Here is a 22,015-nt window from a genome sequence, read left to right on the forward strand (position 1 = left end):
ATATATTCATGACGTCATTTCCGTTATAATAGATAAAGTTACTATATCTAGTTGACGTTCCAGATATAATTTCTCATTTAGGAACATTTCATCTAACTAATCTGTAAACAATGAGCTTTCAGATGTAATTATATTTATTTTAAAGAGCTTGTGACAAAACTATTCTAAATATGAGGATATTTGTTGTTTGCTATTATTGACATTTGTATACAGAATTTATTCGTATAGGAATACTCATTCTATAATATATTTATGACGTCATTTTCCGTCATAATAGATAAAGTTTAGTTCTATGGTCTGATTCATTTCTATTATTTACATATAGATGGAGCTATTCTTAATATATATAAATATAGAAAGTATGCAACCTCATAAATATTTTTAGAAATACGGTTGTAATTATACAATATTTATTATTTTTATTGTGTAATAAATGAAAATATGTTATTTACAATAGTCAGACAGTCGTCGACATAATAATCAACGTAAAAATTAGTAGTTTTGAGTCGATCCCTGTAACTCTAGAGTTAAATGGAACCTGTTGATTCCCAACAAGAAAATTTGGAGTTTGCGCGAATTTTCGCTCAAGAAAATCTAACGGTAAATAATATTCTGGATTTCAGTTCCGTTCCTGATGTTTTGCTATCGGTTATAAGGGTGGTCAATACGTTATTTCGCGCGTAAAAACTTTGTGGTTTTCAAACAGTTTTGTTTAATAAATATTTTAATATTTATTGAAAGAAAAAAATTTATATAAATAAAAACAGTAGGTAGAATAATATGCACGATATATTTTTGAAGCTAAATTATAAATTTCAAAATAATTATTTACGTACAACTCTTTTTTATATTTTGTGTTGCGTTTTATAGATTATTTAAAGCATCAGAGCGAGTATTAGTCATTTTACACATTCCTAGTTTTGCCAACATAAAAAACAATCGAATAAATAATTTCACTAATAGATAGGCAACACTAATTATACAGTGTAATCGAGGTTATCTACCTATAAGGATAAATTACTGTTACTACAAGTTATTTACAGTTTTTTAATTATTTGTATTTTGTATTTATATATAACAAATTCAAATCTCAAATCACCGAATTTGTTGGAGTGAATCAACGACAAAAATAAGAAATGATTTAGTGTGGTAAATAATAGAATTTCTCGCAGACGATGGCGTCGTCTTCGGTGATAATGAAATTTCATCCAATCGTTTTTCGTCTCATTCATAACAATATATAAAGACTGTTATTGCTGTGGATAAGCGACGAATTATAGATTAACGCAAGAATTGTCTCTGGTTCACGCTATTTATACAAGGACGATTCAATAATTAAATAACCATGTTATTACGTCGAATAATTTTAATTATCTTATTGATAATCTGGTATATTTTACATAATGTGAATATTCGCGTTAAAACGTTCCACTCAAAATCAATGCTGTATAACAAATTTTTGGTATAAATAATCAACGCGAGAAACCCATAGTCTTACGTCATACCACACCTTAGTTTCGACGATGTTTTTGAACGTCACGTCCGGTCCGTCTAGATTTATTTGGTTTGCTTTTATCTATGTCTTTGTTTACCTTTTTACAAGCGATTCCGCGAAGTTTGTATTAAAAAAATATGTTTGTTTAATGATATTGATATTCAGGGTTGTTTACAATTGAAATGAGGTACGTGGGGTGAAATATTGCCGAGATAAAGTCGGTTTTTGCTGTTTGAAGGCGGTTTTTCAACATTTATTTTGTCTTATCAGAATTTTTCCATATCTACGTTTTTATTTCTATGCAAAATATAAATAAAAGATGATTTTGTGATATGGTCGACCTTGTATTTACATTGTTGTCAGATCTTTCAAATTTTCTTGAAATAAGAAAAATGTTTTCTTTTATAAAATCACGTCAAAATATAATCCGGAGTATTTATTTAGATATTTTAGTTATTTTATAAAATGTATAATAATTTAATACAAATAGGAACTAAATTATGGTTCAATGTCCTACATTTCATGCCACGCCCCCTATACGCCATAGGGGGCGTGGTAAATTATTTTAAAAGTGTCTAGTGTTACTCAAGGCGGAAAGAAAACATAATTAATTCTTTTATATAGATTTTTTTTCTATACTTTTTCTTCTGAAAATCCTTGACAAATACTGAAAAGTAACGTTTCCTGTACATAAATATTATAATATAGTAGTTATATCTACATTTACGAGGCCTTTCACATAAATAAACTTTTCTGGGGTCAGGTACTTCTGGGACCATCCTCGTATATTATATTAAAATGATATAGAAGCTTTCTAAATTGTCAAATATGTCATATGTCAAAAATTCTCAAATACATAAAGTATGATAAGTTTCATTATATTATCTAATAAACGTAATATCTGACAACACTGTAATTTCACAGAAACCTTTAATTGAGTACTAGTTCTATATACTAGGTACATACTTTTGCCGATTAGTGTAGAGCACTAATTTTTCTTAATTATCAGGATATATGACATTAATTTAGTACAAGTAAAATCGTTGTTTTTAAAACAATTATTGTTTACGTCTTTTGAGCTGGGCGACTGTATATTCATATATACTACGACGCAGCAAAATGCTTTTTTGTATTCTATTCCATAAGATGAAAATTATTTGGAATGAATAGTTGAAATTTAGATATTGATCAGTTCTTGCAAACGAGGCGTTTCATAAGTCTTATTTATGATTGTTCTGTTTTGTAAATATGACATTTAAAATAGGTCATAAAATGTAACTCTAATATAAATAGAAAAAAAATCACGTCAAAATATAATCCGGAGTATTTATTTAGATATTTTAGTTATTTTATAAAATGTATATGAATTTAATAAAAATACGAACTAAATTATGGTTCAATGTCCTACATTTTATGATGGCGTATAGGGGGCGTGGTAAATTATTTTAAAAGTGTCTAGTGTTCCTCAAGGCGGAAAGAAAATATAATTAATTTCGAAATATTTATTTTATTATATACACATTAGTATTAAGTTTATTAATCATCTTGTTTATAGTCCATTCGAACTAAATTAAATGTTCAATATACTAAAAAAAATCGACGGGAATAAATTTTATTTGTGATAGATGATGATGCGAATTTCAATCGGGCTGATAATAATGACTTTAAAAATTTCGCTTGCTTCCGATAACACGAGTTTCCGAAACGAAATCACGTGCTCCGGTCCCACAGGAAAATTGAAAGAAAATAAAAGTTCACCGAACTATTCCGTGTTATACGAATACCTTAAGGGAACTGGAGCTCACAATTTTAGTGAATCGGTGACGATAGGTTTCCTAGGGGTATACAGACAGGCTCAGGTTGTTCTTGGAGCGTTGCCGTTAGCGGTAGAAGCAGTTAACGAAGACAAAGGTAGGTTAAAATAGTGTTTCGTGTCACACATATCAAAAAATAATTCATTTATAAGATACGAGTTTTTAACAACCTGATGTAATTATCAATTATCAACAGTAAAAACTAAGATTGTATATAAAAGCCTCACTATATGACTAATTAATAAAATTGAGTGAACTAATTTAAAAATAAAACGAAATTTTACTGCACTATTATACCAACGCTGTCATTTTACACTTCTACAAATTGAATGCCGACATTTTTAAAACGGTTAGTAGATGAATTTGTGTTCCGCGCCTGCATGAATCATGGCCGATAAAGGCATATTTTCACGAGTCGATCTATATTAATCGATTAAATTCGTAAGATCTAGGTTGAAATTGAAAAAGTTTACATAGTAGACAATGCAAGTTTAGTAGTAATAGAAAATAGTGTAAAAATGATTTTTCAATTTGTTTCCGATTTAGTAATTAATACAATCGTTTTATTGAGTCTCGTGAAAATACGCCTTAAGAAAAGCAAATCATCTACCAGACAACATAAAAAAGTATCAAAGTTCATCGAATTTGAATTTCGTATCTCAAGTTTGGTTGGAAATTTCATTCTAACGTTATTAATCTTCAATGTTTGTTCGAGACTTTCGTTTAGGTAAATACCAAGACACAAATCTCAACTTTAGCATTACCATAAATAAATTAACTTCAGAAATGTTAAATTTGAAAATAATGAACATAAAAAATATCTTAAAAAAATAATAAATAAAATTGTTCATTGAACTGTATTTCAGTAATCAAATACTGCTTTCTGATTATTCTATGATTTAGTTTAAACTTTTTTTATTTAAATATACTTATTGAAACATTATGCGCATGCCCAAAAATGAAATGTGCTTCTTTGTAACGACAAGTGAATTTGGTTTAACTAAAACGATCGATATTTCAAAATATCGATTTTTTTTTAGAAAATAATCGATTAAAATCTGTAATCTGGAAATATTCAGAGTTTATTGCTTTTTTATATTTCATATTAATTTTATTTATTATAATAGGAGACCACCTACAAAAAAAAAGATAATTTTTTCAAATTTGAGCATCTAAACTTCTGTCGTTAGAATATTCCTTTTCCAGACCTCCTACCAGGTCGTCGTTTGAGTTACATAGCAGCTGATATTGGTACTAATCCACCAGAACTCGGTTTATATCTTCGCAAATCATCTTTAGCTGCACAAGCTATTAGAGTCATGACTGAGATGAGAGATAACGGAACGGTGGCATTTATAGGACCTGACGACACGTGTTCTTCGGAAGCTTTAGTGGCGGCGGCTTGGAATTTACCGATGATTTCTTATGTATGTATAAGAAAAATGATCAAATGCACATATAATCAAATCGAGATTCCTCTTGACATCGTATATAACAAATACTCGAAATGAATCAAACACAGATCACCTATATTTGGATAGTTTACGATATTTGGTCTAATTGGCGCCATCTAGAGATTCAACCGTTAATTATTAATTTGACATGCGTCATTGAATAACAAGTGAAAATAGAACTTGAAACAAACATTGTTCATATCCGGCAGCCATCTTGTAAAACGTGTGAAATTTTTAAGATATGGGAATAAATGCTTAAATTAATGCATTCGTATAGTAATACTCAATATTCTAAAGATTTTCAAAAAAATTATCACTGTAATAAGTAAACAAAGACTTTCAAAAAGGCAAAAATAATATATAAACAGCATAAATCACAATGAATGATCACAATCGTTTTATGAGTAATATTATACATCAACAATGCACTATCAACATAAAATTATTTATTTTTCTTAATTTTTGCTAACCCAATGTCCGTTCAAGCTAACAGGCATACCCATATTATAAAACTTTTAACATTAAAATAATTGACCTTGAGACAATTGGTTCACGATCAAACCATTAAGAAAACGAAATGGCTACTGTTACTTCCCCGTTTGCATAAATATTTCCACTATTTGATTATGTGAAAATATATTTTTTGTGCTTTAATTTTAATTAAACAGTTGCAAATTATTTTTTTTTTTTAATAAACTATCTGTCCTGATGTGAGTATCTATGTTTTTTGTTTGTCTATGTTACAAATTTAGACGTTATATGTATAAGTAAAGAAGAGGAAGGAAGTTGGATGTCAGACAGGTGATAATTTCAAGTTTCCGCTTAATGAGAGTTAATGAATTTATTAAAATACAATTACTGGCGTGATTAATAGTTTTAATATTAATTAAAGTAGGATATCGAATGCAGTTTCTTGTTATTTTATACATAATGTCAAAGTAGAAAATTTGTTTAATTCAATTAAATCAAAATCTAATACTTTTTCAATATATATCAGCTTGTGGACATCGGAACTTTGTCTCCAACCAGTAAGTTAATTAAATATCGAGTTCGACTATTTAGTGAGGATTATATACATTAACGGCATTGAATGTGCCGTTTTTCATTTACTTGTTTTTGTTTATATTCGTGATGTTTTTGTCGATTCGGGTGTTAAGACCTAATGGAAATAACGGCTTTTGTAAATTTCTACTAGATCAACTTATTTAATCAGAAAACATTGATTAAATTTAAAAGAGAGATTTTTTCATATATTAATTCCATTTTATGGGTTGATTATATTTTTTGCCACGTCATCGTATAACAAACCATAGAAATAAAAATAGAATAAGTGGAATCGTAACAATAGCACCACTCGAAACTTCGACGTCATGACGAATCAGAATATAGTAGTGAGAGATAGAGCATAGTAAACTAACGTTATTTTTCTCTGCATGAATTTAGGAAGTTTGCTCTCTCTGTCTTTAATATTAATTCTATGGTACAAACAGTTTCTAAATTTTTTATTTCTTTACAAAAACAAAAATTCATAATGGTGTGAATGATTTACTTCGAAATAAAAGCTAGATGCCCCAGTAACCTTGAATCGATTTTATAAAAACATTTGTTTTTTTTTTCTCAATAACCAAATAGCGATCTATCACATGATTATTCGATTGAAATTATTTACTCAGAAAATCGTTTCCTGACGTATATTTTAAGAACCTTTTCGAGAACAAATTTTCGCTTTCTCAATTAACTACAAAATGGAGTCGGTATGAAGATTGAATGTGTAATATTAAAGCCGAAAATTGGAAAGCATTGCATCAATGTAACATTATGTAAATTTCGTAAACGATTTTCATTATTAATTATAAAGGAGTCTTGACAAGCGTTCGTCATTTACGGATAACACATTATAATAAATCAGATTGTCTGGAATATTTCAGGTATTGAATTTCTATTCAAATTGATGTATGTATGACAATAATTAATGAAAGGCATTTAGTTTTTCCGAATATCGTGTTACGATTAAAGCAATGTTTCGATAGATAATAGATTTATGTTAATTTCGGATTGGGTGATTTGAATATAGATACGATGGAAGAGGAAAATATCCATCGTACAATCAAAATCCGATATTTAATCACAGTAGATCTCCCTAACGGTACGTTAATTAATTAATAAGTAGGTGGGAGGATAGGAAAACTTGAAAAAATATCTCTTTGATGTTTGCTAACGGTTCCTTGATTATACAAGGTATAGTCGTTACAATATATAATTTAATTAATGATGATGGTGACGTTGGTTGATTATACAGGGTATAGCAAAAACGTTCTATGGCAAAAAGTCATTAACTAGTAACGTTTTAATTAGAGAGAGACAAATAACACGATGTTGATCAATATACTTTCGTTGATACTACAGGGTATAGTCATAACTTTCGAATGGCGCCAATTAAACGATACTTAATGATGATATAATAGTTTATACAGTGTGTAGTCATAACTAAGGATTTAAGTTTTATGAATGGCTTTAGAATGAGAATTCGTTAATACTTTTACGATTAGTTGATTATACAGGGTATATCCATAACTAAAGCTGTAAATGTCAAAGTTGAATTATCATATAATTTGTTAATAATGGTACGTATACAGGGTAAATCATAACTAAGATTTTAAATGTGGCATTACTACTACTATAGCGTACCTTTTGAGGTTTATACAGGGTATAGTCGTTCAAAGGCATTTATTTAACGAAAAATCTGGGAATATCAAGATTTTTAGTGAAAAAAATATGAATTAATTATAAGAAAATGTTTCGAAAGATATATTATCGACCACGAAAGTTATAAATTTAATAAAAATTTGAATAAAACGGTTGGAATGATGCCACCCACAATTTTTTAAGCATTTCCATTTAAAAGAAAACCTTTAGAAATATACGGCTGCCGAAAAGAAACTTTTTATGAGTGTACTTACAACAAATTAAATTTTTATTTTCGCCCAACTGAGTTTTTTCATTACTTTTAGTCTTTATTTCAATGACCTTATCGCTGTTATTAGTTCTAAAGTTAACATTATCTCTTTAATCACCCAGACACTCGATTATTCAATTTCCATAAACTTGCTATAGACATAATTTTGTATACAGTGAAAAAAATTATGAGAGTGTCTACAAAAAAGGGAAATTTAAGTAATTAAAAGTATATTTAATGTATTAATTGACCATGGGTCTACGTAATCATAATTCATAAGCTCGATAAACACAAATATTGCAAAAAACGGCTAAACAGGTTGATATAGTACTAAAATTTCATATAACCCTTGGTTTAAGTACCCAACCCTTAATTTTTTCCATAAATTACATAAAACTCTGTATATTACAATAAGGTAAGGGGATGTTCGTCAAATCGAACCTAATCTAAAAACTTTTTACGTAATTTATGATAAAATATTGATCCCATAACTTAATTTCAAAGAATGTCTACCCAAATAACAGTGTTGCCTTTTAATTCGAATGAACTGGCGTCTACTTTTGTCAGATTTTTTCGATTAACAAGCCGATTGGGATCGATCGTCACTTCTTATATATTGATATCTTTTGATGTGTATTAAATCAAACTCCAGCATACGTTTTAGTTCAATATGACATCACAAATTGATTTTTTTCATTAATTTTAATAATATTACTTCATGTTCTCTCTACTGAACCGGAATAATTCTTACTCGAGAAGATATTCGTCTTCTTAAAGCACTCAAATAACTACAAATAGGATTTTGTGAATCAAATTAATTAACTGCAAATTGTTTTCATATTTATACGAAGTTTACGACCTCAAGAGTATTTTATTTTTCGAAATTGAGTTACTTTACGATGTCATTTATTAGGTAGACTATATTTTAATCAAATGGAATAATAAATATATATATATATATATATATATATATATATATATATATATATATATATATATATATATATATATATATATATATATATATATATCAGTTTAACAAGATTTGATTTTCAAATTTCGTATTGGAAAATAGAATGATATGGTATTAAAGAAGCAATTACCGCCGTTAGGTACGATTAATACCATCTAGCGGTATGAATTTGAATTATTCATTTGATATCTCTCATATAAAACAAGAAATTTTAAATTCTATCGATAGTGTATAATTAAATTGTTCTCTTCCGCGTGTTTACACGAATAATTCAGTAATTAGATATTGGGATTACCCCGTAATAAACACAGTTATAGAAAATATTGGATATTTTCATACTTATTAAAAACTACTAATTTCTGACCTGACATATGACACATGTAATACTGGTCAAGATCAACCAAATAAGACGGACGGAAAACTGAATGACAATTACAATATATTAGAGGGAAAATTTGTTGATAATAAAATTTTTTTATAAAAGTAAAGATTGTTGAATAAAATGTGGTAAAAAAGCTCAAATATACGGCGTAATTAAACAGTCCAACATTTTCATGCTTAATTCTTCTAGTTATAATGATAATTACTTAGAAATATTGTGAAAACACAATTTTTTATCAATATTTAAAATAACCTCAATAAAATATCAATAATCAGTAGCCATTTTGTAAAACGTTTCAAATTTTTGTAAGGACACGGGAATAAATTTAAAGATAATGCATTGTAATGGCAACAATGAAATTTTCCTTTATATTTCTTACAAATTTATACTAACAGAGTTTTAACTAAAAATAGAAAATTAACTCGAATTCAAATCACCTCCGTAAACCATTTATAAAATAGGTAATTTGTGGTCTTACTAGTTTAGTCTAACGTTTTTTTTTTTTGGATATCATATCTCTTATATAATGAACTCGTTTTTTAATGAAATTTTTTCAACTCCAGAGATGCGGTGAAACAAAAGTATCAAATAAAAGACTTTTCTTTACATTCGCAAGGACTTTACCGCCATCTAGTAAAGTATCGAAAAGCGTCGTCGCTCTGTTACGTGCTTTTGATTGGCACACTTTCGTAGTAGTTTCCGGAGCACATCCAGCGTCTGGAAGTGAAGTCCAGGAAGCCATAAAAGTAAGTTATTTATTTTGGCGCAGCTCTTTTTATATCTATGGTCGTTAATGTACAATATATAGATATACGTCGTTTCAACTCATCGCTTTTAGTTTATCTATTAACAAAATGGTTGTCCAGTCCAGTGTAACTATTTCAAATTATAGATTAGTCTCGGATTGATCCCGAATTTCTTGTCGCAACAAAGTATCATAGAACTACACGGAATTTTGTTCTATTTACAGGAGCAATCGCTATTCCATGGACTTACAATTACTGACACGAAACGTTACTCTGATTATATTCCAGAGTACATTGAACAAATGGACAAAATCGTTGCAGAAACTTATAAAATAACCAGAGGTAAGTACTACACACTGTTGCCACCTCTCTTGCATTTTCGTGAAAATCTCTTTTGAGCAATAGCATTCGTATAACACGTTCTGATTACGTTCACCATTAAAAACGTCAAACTTTATGAGGAAAATGTCATAATTGACATATTCACATTAGTATTGCCATACCTCAAAACTTAAGAAGCAACCCTCGTAGAGATTCACCGAGCTACGATTTAATTATAAAAAGAACGTTTTTACCCGAATCAGTAATTTGAGGTTATTCCTTTGGGACAGTTTGGATGTTTCCGTTACTCAGGAAAAATAAAATCCTGATTCCTTAATTTGAAAATCACGTGCTAAACACGTATATCGTTTATCGAATACGTGACTACCCCCTGGCACCCAAATTTCAATAAAACTCCACCAGAATTTTGTAGATAAAACATTGAAAAAATAAAATAAAAGATGATCTAGTAACTAACACGTAGCATGATTAATTTCTTGTTTTATTTATTACTAATATCAATAAATGCTTGCCTTATTGCAGTTTATGTATTTGTGGGCGAACATATCGCGTTAATAGATTTTGTAAAATGTCTACAAAAACGAAAATTATTGGAATCTGGTGATTACGTCGTCATCTCCGTAGACGACGAAATATATGATCCGAACAGACGGATGGAGTTAATGCGAAGAAGTGAGTTTTAATATTTCATATATATACAAAGCATTATTCGAATTGAATTTACGCTTATAGCACCTGTGACATGCATTTAGAAGGCAACAAAATTTTAAAAAACAATGTATAGAAATAAGTAATTGCATTTTTTAAAATATACTCTGAATACTGAAAAACTATTGTACAAAAATGATGTTACCTTTTTTGTTTCCAATTAGTCCCGAAAGAAAACCAGGATGTAAGATTATCTTCTTATTTTCGGAATTGTCGCAATACGAGAAAAACAAACTTCAATAACTTTGCTGAAAATCATCCAAAAGACAAGCATAAAGACCTCCATTTTGTTTTCCAATTAAAGTTTTCTGGTAACGCCATTGTAGAAGTTGTTTTAAGTAACATTTTCTTGGTTTTCCAGTTGCTCACTAGTGTCTTGATTGGAAGTTATGTGGTAAAAGTTGATAATAATCTTTAATATGCGGTTTACAACACTTTTTATGAACGTAGGTATTTCTTAGTTGTATAGGGTTTTCGGCTTCATAAAACACCGGGAACATGAAAAACACTCTATCTATATTGAATTTTAAAACGGGTTCACAAGTGATTATAACAAATGAAAAAGAAACACCAGATTGATAGTGAAAATATCAAGTATTGTATCACTTAAAAAGCGCGGGAAACTATTATGGCTGCGTAATCTTCACCGTTTTGCACTCCATTATAAACTGATCCCGCGCTGACAGATCGATAGCAACTCGATAAAAATCTGTGACAGTGGCGTACCTCAGACGATGCAATGGGATCTTATTTTCGAAATTGCTGAGAAACGAGAAAACAAACTTTGATGACTTTGTTCAAAATAATTCTAAAGACAAGCATCAAATTATAAAAGAACACCATTTATCTTATATCTCGTTAATGTTCTGATGATAATATGGAAAAGAAACATAAATTCAATCACTTTGGGAAAGTTTGAGGAATTTCATATAAACGATGATTTCTCATATTCAAACTAATTTATTGCTATATCAACTTCATATAATTGACTAATAGTGATTGAAAACTAATTACAAACATTATAATCTAATTACACAGATAATAATTATGATATTCGCTTTCGTTTGTGATCACTCTTGTTCTGCGACCCTGTCACCCTGCGACAGGGTCGTAGCAACCAAATTAACACATTTTTAAATTGCAATAGTTCAAATGAGATAGGTCCTATTACAAGTATAAGTACTTCAACCCACTGCATCGTTTAAGGCACGACACTGGCACGAGTTTTTATCGAGCCATCGATCTCGCGGGATCAGTTTGTTCAGAACTATGAATGTTACCCGACCATAGACAATTTCCCGCGCTTCATTACTTGATATTATACTTAATATTTTTATTATCAATCTCATGTTTCTTTTTCACTTATTATAATTACTTGTGAATCGGTTTCCCGTGTTAGAATTCAATATCAATAGTGTTTTTTATGTACCCGGTGTTTAATAAAACCGAAAATTATAGACAATTAAGAAAACACAAGTTCAACACATGTGAACTGCATGTTGAATATTATTTTCGACTTTTACTGTGAAATTTGTGAAATTTGTTCAAATAAAGAAGCTAGTAGGAAACTGGAAAACCAAGAAAGGTCAGTTTAAACTAATAAAAAACAAGTTCTAGAGAGATCATTTTTGTAGTAAATAAACTTTCGTTGTTAAGAATAAATAGCTTTTTCTAAGTGATTCGGTATTCAGAGAATAACAAAACAATGCATTTTAGTATTTTACATTCAATATTTTTTGCCTTCTGCCACCCAATTTCTGGCAAACAATTTTTTTTCTTCAAATATCATGAATATGAGTTGCTTTAACACTTTTTATACTTTCGCTTTTCTGCTTTTGATTCCTAAACTATAAAATATGTCATTATAAACATTTACGTCGAAATAACGACACTTTTTTTTTAACAGCTTCGACATTGTGTTTTCTTAATGGGATTCTTTTATGACTTCATTGAATTTGGACGTGCACGTAAACGTTCTTTATAATGTTTAAGGTTTCAAACGAAAGTCAATTTGAAAATTGATATTTCACACATATATAGAGTGAATATTTCGTTAAAATTAAAATTCTGATAGAGCAAATAAACTTGAAACCTTGCTCAAAAATCTACACGGTAATTAAATTATCAGATAGGTCATTAACCCCACAGTATTCGTCTCTCAATTGTTTCTTCTTCTTTTTTTTTATAAGAAATAATTGAAATATGTTTTGAAGTCATCATCAAATCATTTTTTTGCTTCAGTACTTGATTTAGTAGTACTAATTATGATCCACAGATTATTTGGATCCGTTTCTGAATCAAGAAAATTGGGGAAACATCAGCGATGTGATGGGATTTCGATCGGTATTGAAACTAACACCTTCTCACCCCAGAAATCCAAATTATAAGTGAGTAAATGCGTTGTTTAAGTATATTAGATTGGGAAATATTTTATTATAAATTACAAATAAATAATTGTTAAAAAAAGATCGATCTTCGAACATAACACTTATTAACTATAAGAATCTAAACTGTGTACGATTCCAATTAAGTAAAAACAATCTACACTGTTGTCAGATTTCATTCTATTTAATGACAAGCGAAACAACAAGGAATTCACTATAAATCAGTTCAAATGTTGTCAGATTTCGTAACAAGCGTTGTTTTTTAATTATTATAAATTTTTTTTTGTAATTTAGGTGGGTTATTTTTCTATAACCTATCAAATTTTCACTTTTTGATCTCCGCTAGTATCTAATATACAGGGGATTGGAGTTTTTTTATATTTTTCTTCATTAAAATGACATAATTATCTAATATTACTAATAAATCCATAACTGTCAAAAATCACCTTCAAAAAAGAAGAAAACAACTATTTCCCTGGCTAATGCCTCGACGAAAATTGAATTACATCTCTTCTGAAGAGCTTTAGAGTTGTAACCGCTGACTAGTTTCGACGTTATAACGTCTCATTAGAGTGGTATAACAAACAAAGTTAAACATTCGTCATCGAACGCTCTCTGGCGCCATCACGAAGTGTTTTCGTAGTGGGATTGTGGCAAAATATGCCCTGCACTCGCAAGAGCGCGGTTCAAACACCTGGGCAAGCTTCCAATATTCCATTTTCAATCTATATATGACTTAAAACCAATCAACAATTTATTTTTCCTTGTTTTTCTTATTATCCACAGATACATTTGCGAGCAAATCAAATCGACATCGGCCAAGCCTCCATTTTGTGTTCCATATCATCATAAAATATTCGATAGCATATCTGTAAGTGTTACGCAAGTTTTTAGCATGCTGTGTTTTTGCTTTAGGAAAAAAACTTGAATGTTTTACATTAAAAATGGTTTCGATAAATTATGAGTTATAGTTTCACGTGTAATTTCGATTCTGCTATACAAACGAAGGCAACGGCTACACTGGTTTGTCAACAGGCATTGTAGACATCGCAATTGAACGAATAGGCTTCGGGGTAAACAGCTGACAGGAATACTTGTTTGTCTATGTTCTCTCCTACTACAACGCTCGTTTCTTCTCTTTTCTCTCTCTCTCTCTCTCTCTCCAAATTTTGTTATTGTTGCTTCCTTTTGACATATGACAACGCAGCTTTTTTTTGTCTTTATTTTGCTTTTCTCCAAATTCCCGGTCTTTATTTTCGATTATATCGTACTCTGCCCATTCTCCTCCATTATGGATAAGTTTTATCAAGTTTTCTTCTTCTTTTTTTCTTCAGATACTTCTTCCTGCATTTCTTCCATTTTTTATTCTCTGCTTTTTTCATAATTTCTCCTTTAATCTCTGTTGCTGCTTTTCTTTTTTTTTTTTGGAACTTTCCCAAAAGAAGGGTACATACTATACAGGGTGTCCCACGACGAGTTTATAAAACTATCTGTATATTGTAAAATACTTATAGTAAGATCATGAAAATTTCTACGTTTAGGTTTTCGGATACGATCTTTTTAACTAAAATATTTTCAAAGATGGCCGACTTCCGGTAGAACCGGAAGTCGACTATAACTTTGTTATTTTAAATAGAACACCCTGTATATTAATACATTTTTGAAATCTACGTAAAATTTTAGTATACTTTTGTTTAAAACCTTTTTTCGAAAAATGCATACTTTTTGAATTATTAATTTTTTTGTGAAAATTGCAGACCCTTATAAATTATTTTTTTATGAGGATACCTTTAAAGTTATGAAAATGGTTTCTGTTCAGTTGCTTTTAACAAGGTCAGACGTATTTGAATCTATGTTTAAAATTTTTTCTTTTTATACAGGGTGCGTATAAAAAGTGTTCAAAGTTTAACTTCATAAATATCAATTTTTTTCATTTTTTTAAATGAGATTACCCGGTTTTTCTATTTTAATGCCTTCAGGGGTATAAAATTATGCAAATTCATGTATATTTTCCTATATCTAAACCTTACCGTTATCCAGATATTAACCTGCATCTCTAAAAATTTCGAGAAAACATTTAATATCTGGATAACTGTAAGGTTTAGGTATAGGAAAGTATACATGAATTTGCCTTATTTTTTACCCCTGAATGCATTAAAATAGAAAAAACCGGGTGGTTCTATTGAAAAAAATGAAGAAAATTGATATTTATGAAGTTAAACTTTGTACACTTTTTATACACACCCTGTATAGAATGAAAAATTTTTCAATATAGATTCAAATGCGTCTTACCTTGTTAAAAGCAACCGAACAGAAACCATTTTCATAACTTTAAGGGTATCCACGTAAAAAAATAATTTATAAGGGTCTGCAATTTTCACAAAAAAATTAATAACTCAAAAAGTATGCATTTTTCGAAAAAAGTATTTAGACAAAAGTATACTAAAATTTTACGTAGATTTCAAAAATGTATTAATATACAGGGTGTTCTATTTTAAATTACAAAGTTATAGTCGACTTCCGGTAGAACCGGAAGTCGGCCATCTTTGAAAATATTTTAGTTAAAAAGATCGTATCCGAAAACCTTAGCGTAAAAAAATTTTCATGATTTTCCTATAAGTATTTTGCAATATACAGATAGTTTTATTAACTCGTCGTGGGACACCCTGTATAAGCTCCGCTCGCGGCAATGCTATTCCGGTTATTATTGCTTCTTATTCTTATAATAAAAACTGCTTATCGCGCTCCTTTCATATAGATTCACACGGATTTAATCAAAAAATTTATCAACGCGATATAACTCGGGTACAAATTGTATTTAACCAGTCTGGCGGCGGTGTTTTGCGAATTCTCCGTTCCCTAGACGAAAATGAGAAAAAATTTCATTTCAGGTACCCATTCAAGCGGCGTATTTATACGACGCCGTCATGATTTACGCGCGAGCTCTTACGGAAGTTTTCGAAAATAACGAAGATCCACGAAACGGTACCGCCATTTTAGATAGGATCATCAACAGATCCTACCACTCTATACAAGGATACGATGTAAGTTTTTCCCTATTAGGAAATATGAGAATCGTTTGAAAAGTTTCCTACCCACAACGAATCGTTCAACAGGGTGGAAATTTGAAAAACGGGCTCTGTTGACGACGCGACGCGCTCTAAACGACCAGAATCCTCCATTGAGGATCAATTAAACCTTGCGCGGGGTGTGTGTGTGTGTTATCTGGAACTACTCGACGATTTACGTGGGCAAATGGACAACGATCCAACATCCGGCATTTCCTGCAAGATGGTACTTCACCTTGATGTTCATTTTGGAGAATATACGGCCCGCGCGGTCATGCGAACTGTGATTTCTTCCTGTGGGACCTTCCAAAGGACTCTAACTGAGGAAAATCACGATTTTTGTGGTGGAAAAACATGTTTTGTCTCTTTGTTAAGTAGGAAACTTTTCAAACAAGTCTCGTTCGACTCGTATTATTCAATTTCCCCATCAGGGTCCAGTTCCAGAAATTTTTGATCAGTCGGTTTTCGTGGCGATTGTCTCATCAGAGCAGGACGACAAGTAGACGCTGTCGGTGACGAATAAAGGAATGTTTCCACCATTTTCTTTCAGTGGGACAACTCGCTGGTGCTCTGGTACAATCTCAAAGTTCATTTTATCCCCTAGATAATAAAAAAACCCCCCAAAAAATGATCTAAACTCCTAGTTAGACGTGTTTTTTGCTCCAGTTCGCAGGAAATTCGTTGGATACCAATTTTAATGCTTTACAGGTATTTATAGACGGAAATGGGGACGCGGAAGGTAATTTCACTGTTGTAGCTCTGCTCGATGACAAAGAGATGAACGGAACGATCCGCATGAGCATGCAACCGGTCGGATATTTTCAATACAAACCCAACGGAAGTAATACAATGTTCGCTTTACCCGTAAGTGATTTTTTCGTTATTAGTCCGGTAAACAGCGGTTTTAATCCCATATTTTAATAATCAAAGTCCAAAGAGTCGGGTGGTTGGGACGTGTTTGGGATACTTGGGGGGTGGTATTTTTATTGTAAATTATGAAATTTCCTGTTGTATTGGAAATTGCAGGAATTTAAATATTTCGATTTGGATCGTCCCATACAATGGGTTGGTGGGAAATTACCACGCGCGGAGCCGAAATGTGGTTTTAAAGGGGAGAAATGTATTTATAAAATCGATTGGAGATTGGTGGCTACTATGGTACTTGTATCGACTATAGTAATAGTGGGAGTATTGTTTGCAGTGAGGTGAGTTGATTGTTTTTTTTTCCAAGAAAAAAAATTTCGTTTGAATCGTACCAAAACGACTTGAAACGATTAAATCTCGAGGTTTCGAAACGAAGGCTAACGAGTCGAACTTTTCTATATATCTCCGTAAATATTGATTTTAGAGAAAAATGTTTCAAATAAAAAATGAAGTTTGTAAAAAGTTGTAGAAAAAAGATTATAACCATTTTTTACGTAAACCTATTCTATTGGCTGCTACGACAACCTAAAATGGCTGACGCTTTGCGTGATAAAAACTACTGGTATATTTTCGATCATAACAGCCAAAAAAATAGGTTTATGTAAAAAATGTGTTGAACCTTTTTTATAAAGCTTTTTGTGAGCTACATTTTTTGATTGAAACAATTTTCTCTAAAATAAATATTTTCGGAGATATTTTGAAAAATTTTATGAACAGGGCTTTGCGTGAAAAAAACTCCTGGTGTATTTTCGATCATAACAGCCAAAAAAATAGGTTTACGTAAAAAATGTGTTGAACCTTTTTTGAAAAGCTTTTTGTGAGCTACATTTTTTGTTTGAAACAATTTTCTCTAAAATAAATATTTTCGGAGATATTTTGAAAAATTTTATGAACAGGGCTTTGCGTGAAACAAAACTCCCGATATATTTTCGATCATAACAGCCAAAAAAATAGGTTTACGTAAAAAATGTATTGGACCTTTATTCAAAAGCTTTTTGTGAGCTACATTTTTTGTTTGAAACAATTTTCTTTAAAATAAATATTTTCGGAGATATTTTGAAAAATTTTATGAACAGGGCTTTGCGTGAAACAAAACTCTTGATGTATTTTTGATCATAACAGCCAAAAAAATAGGTTTACGTAAAAAATGTGTTAAACCTTTTTTGAAAAGCTCTTTATGAGTTTCATTTTTTGTTTGAAACAATTTTGTCTAAAATAAATATTTTCGGAGATATTTTGAAAAATTTTATGAACAGGGCTTTGCGTGAAACAAAACTCCCGATATATTTTCGATCATAACAGCCAAAAAAATAGGTTTACGTAAAAAATGTATTGGACCTTTATTCAAAAGCTTTTTGTGAGCTTCATTTTTTGTTTGAAACAATTTTCTTTAAAATAAATATTTTCGGAGATATTTTGAAAAATTTTATGAACAGGGCTTTGCGTGAAACAAAACTCTTGATGTATTTTTGATCATAACAGCCAAAAAAATAGGTTTACGTAAAAAATGTGTTGAACCTTTTTTGAAAAGCTCTTTATGAGTTTCATTTTTTGTTTGAAACAATTTTGTCTAAAATAAATATTTTCGGAGATATTTAGAAAAATTTTATGAACAGGGCTTTGCGTGAAACAAAACTCCTGATATATTTTCGATCATAACAGCCAAAAAAATAGGTTTACGTAAAAAATGTGTTGAACCTTTTTTGAAAAGCTCTTTATGAGTTTCATTTTTTGTTTGAAACAATTTTGTCTAAAATAAATATTTTCGGAGATATTTTGAAAAATTTTATGAACAGGGCTTTGCGTGAAAAAAACTCCTGGTGTATTTTCGATCATAACAGCCAAAAAAATAGGTTTACGTAAAAAATGTGTTGAACCTTTTTTGAAAAGCTTTTTGTGAGCTACATTTTTTGTTTGAAACAATTTTGTCTAAAATAAATATTTTCGGAGATATTTTGAAAAATTTTATGAACAGGGCTTTGCGTGAAACAAAACTCCCGATATATTTTCGATCATAACAGCCAAAAAAATAGGTTTACGTAAAAAATGTATTGGACCTTTATTCAAAAGCTTTTTGTGAGCTTCATTTTTTGTTTGAAACAATTTTCTTTAAAATAAATATTTTCGGAGATATTTTGAAAAATTTTATGAACAGGGCTTTGCGTGAAACAAAACTCTTGATGTATTTTTGATCATAACAGCCAAAAAAATAGGTTTACGTAAAAAATGTGTTGAACCTTTTTTGAAAAGCTCTTTATGAGTTTCATTTTTTGTTTGAAACAATTTTGTCTAAAATAAATATTTTCGGAGATATTTAGAAAAATTTTATGAACAGGGCTTTGCGTGAAACAAAACTCCTGATATATTTTCGATCATAACAGCCAAAAAAATAGGTTTACGTAAAAAATGTGTTGAACCTTTTTTAAAAAGCTTTTTGTGAGCTACATTTTTTGTTTGAAACAATTTTTTCTAAAATAAATATTTTCGGAGATATTTTGAAAAATTATACCAACAGGGCTGGGATATAAACGAAATTTTTTAAATATTCTTCAATGTGGAACAAGATTTGACAAAAATTTCCCAAAATTGGGGGAGGGGGTTAATCTTTCCGGAAGTTTTTTCCAATTTTTAGTAGAAAAACCCGTCAAAAATGTTCAACATTAAGAATAAGGTACGTGGTTATGAATGAAACCCATTTTGGAAGTGAAAAAAAAATAATTTACGAGCGATCGGAAGTCGTAAACTAGAAGGGGGAGATTTTTTAGAGTAGCATGAAATCTCACGTTTTAAGAGTAATTTTTCAAAATTATATCCATCGCAAAACATAGAATTAAAAACATTAATCGTTTTCCAAGTTATCACAGTTAATTACATTGTCAAACTGTGACTGAAATATTTGTAATTAACAAGTTTAATTAAATCGGTTGGTGGATGTCGACGGTATTTTAATTACATTCGCTCTCAAATTTTTCTTAGATATACCAAGTTGTTCATTAAAAGATTCATCCTTCAACACGAAGAGATCGATTTTATAGAAGTCGGTACCAATTCAAAATTAGATAAATACCTTCAAAAAGAAAACAACCCCTTCGATACAATCAGAAAAACTATTTTTAACGGTAGATTGGAACGTGTAAACGTCTATTTGACAGTTCTGACAGTTCTGCTCCGTCGTGGCACTAGAAAAACGAAATTTGTGATAGAGTCGGCCAAGCAGAAAGATTATCCCTCGTAAAAATAGCAATTTTGAAAGATATCGAGCAAAAACAAAAAGAAAAACCCAAAAAATTTTATTTTTAACGGTAGTTTGGAACGTGTAAACGTGTATTTGACAGTTCTGCTCCGTCGTGGCAGCAGGAAAACGAAATTGGTGATGGAGTCTGCAAAGCAGAAACATTATCCCACGTAAAAATAGCAATTTTGAAAGATATTGAGCAAAAACAAAAAGAAAAACGCAAAAAACTTTATTTTTAACGGTAGATTGGAACGTGTAAACGTCTATTTGACAGTTCTGACAGTTCTACTTCGTCGTGGCACTAGGAAAACGAAATTTGTGATGGAGTCGGCCAAGCAGAAAGATTATCCCTCGTAAAAATAGCAATTTTGAAAGATATTGAGCAAAAACAAAAAGAAAAACGCGAAAAACTTTATTTTTAACGGTAAATTCGAACGTGTAAACGTCTATTTGACAGTTCTGACAGTTCTTATTCGTCGTGGCACCAGGAAAACGAAATTTGTGATGGAGTCGGCCAAGCAGAAAGATTATCCCTCGTAAAAATAGCAATTTTGAAAGATATCGAGCAAAAACAAAAAGAAAAACGCGAAAAACTTTATTTTTAAAGGTAGATCGGAACGTGTAAACGTCTATTTGACAGTTATGACAGTTCTTCTTCGTCGTGGCACCAGGAAAACGAAATTTGTGATGGAGTCGGCCAAGCAGAAAGATTATCCCTCGTAAAAATAGCAATTTTGAAAGATATCGAGCAAAAACAAAAAGAAAAACGCGAAAAACTTTATTTTTAACGGTAAATTCGAACGTGTAAACGTCTATTTGACAGTTCTGACAGTTCTACTTCGTCGTGGCACTAGAAAAACGAAATTTGTGATGGAGTCGGCCAAGCAGAAAGATTATCCCTCGTAAAAATAGCAATTTTGAAAGATATTGAGCAAAAACAAAAAGAAAAACGCGAAAAACTTTATTTTTAATGGTAGATCGGAACGTGTAAACGTCTATTTGACAGTTATGACAGTTCTTCTTCGTCGTGGCACTAGAAAAACGAAATTTGTGATGGAGTCGGCCAAGCAGAAAGATTATCCCTCGTAAAAATAGCAATTTTGAAAGATATTGAGCAAAAACAAAAAGAAAAACGCGAAAAACTTTATTTTTAACGGTAGATTGGAACGTGTAAACGTCTATTTGACAGTTCTGACAGTTCTACTTCGTCGTGGCACCAGGAAAACGAAATTTGTGATGGAGTCGGCCAAGCAGAAGATTATCCCTCGTAAAAATAGCAATTTTGAAAGATATCGAGCAAAAACAAAAAGAAAAACGCGAAAAACTTTATTTTTAACGGTAGATTGGAACGTGTAAACGTCTATTTGACAGTTCTGACAGTTCTACTTCGTCGTGGCACCAGGAAAACGAAATTTGTGATGGAGTCGGCCAAGCAGAAAGATTATCCCTCGTAAAAATAGCAATTTTGAAAGATATCGAGCAAAAACAAAAAGAAAAACGCGAAAAACTTTATTTTTAACGGTAAATTCGAACG

At 30.6% G+C, this 22,015-nt stretch overlaps 1 protein-coding gene across 1 annotated transcript in view; it reads left to right on the forward strand.

Moving 5' to 3' along the window:
- The first annotated feature begins 621 nt into the window (after positions 1-621).
- LOC130900225 (guanylate cyclase 32E) overlaps positions 622-22,015 on the forward strand; it is a 38,910-nt gene continuing 17,516 nt past the window's right edge. Inside the window, exons 1-11 of the mRNA XM_057810714.1 lie at positions 622-766; positions 3,121-3,406; positions 4,516-4,736; positions 9,638-9,820; positions 10,045-10,162; positions 10,685-10,834; positions 13,146-13,257; positions 14,041-14,125; positions 16,146-16,298; positions 17,031-17,186; positions 17,349-17,527. Of these exons, the coding sequence (XP_057666697.1) occupies positions 3,121-3,406; positions 4,516-4,736; positions 9,638-9,820; positions 10,045-10,162; positions 10,685-10,834; positions 13,146-13,257; positions 14,041-14,125; positions 16,146-16,298; positions 17,031-17,186; positions 17,349-17,527 (1,643 nt within the window). The 5' untranslated portion in view covers positions 622-766. The remainder of the gene's footprint in view (positions 767-3,120; positions 3,407-4,515; positions 4,737-9,637; positions 9,821-10,044; positions 10,163-10,684; positions 10,835-13,145; positions 13,258-14,040; positions 14,126-16,145; positions 16,299-17,030; positions 17,187-17,348; positions 17,528-22,015) is intronic.

Source organism: Diorhabda carinulata, chromosome 12 (assembly GCF_026250575.1).
Source record: "Diorhabda carinulata isolate Delta chromosome 12, icDioCari1.1, whole genome shotgun sequence".
Lineage (NCBI taxonomy): Eukaryota > Metazoa > Arthropoda > Insecta > Coleoptera > Chrysomelidae > Diorhabda > Diorhabda carinulata.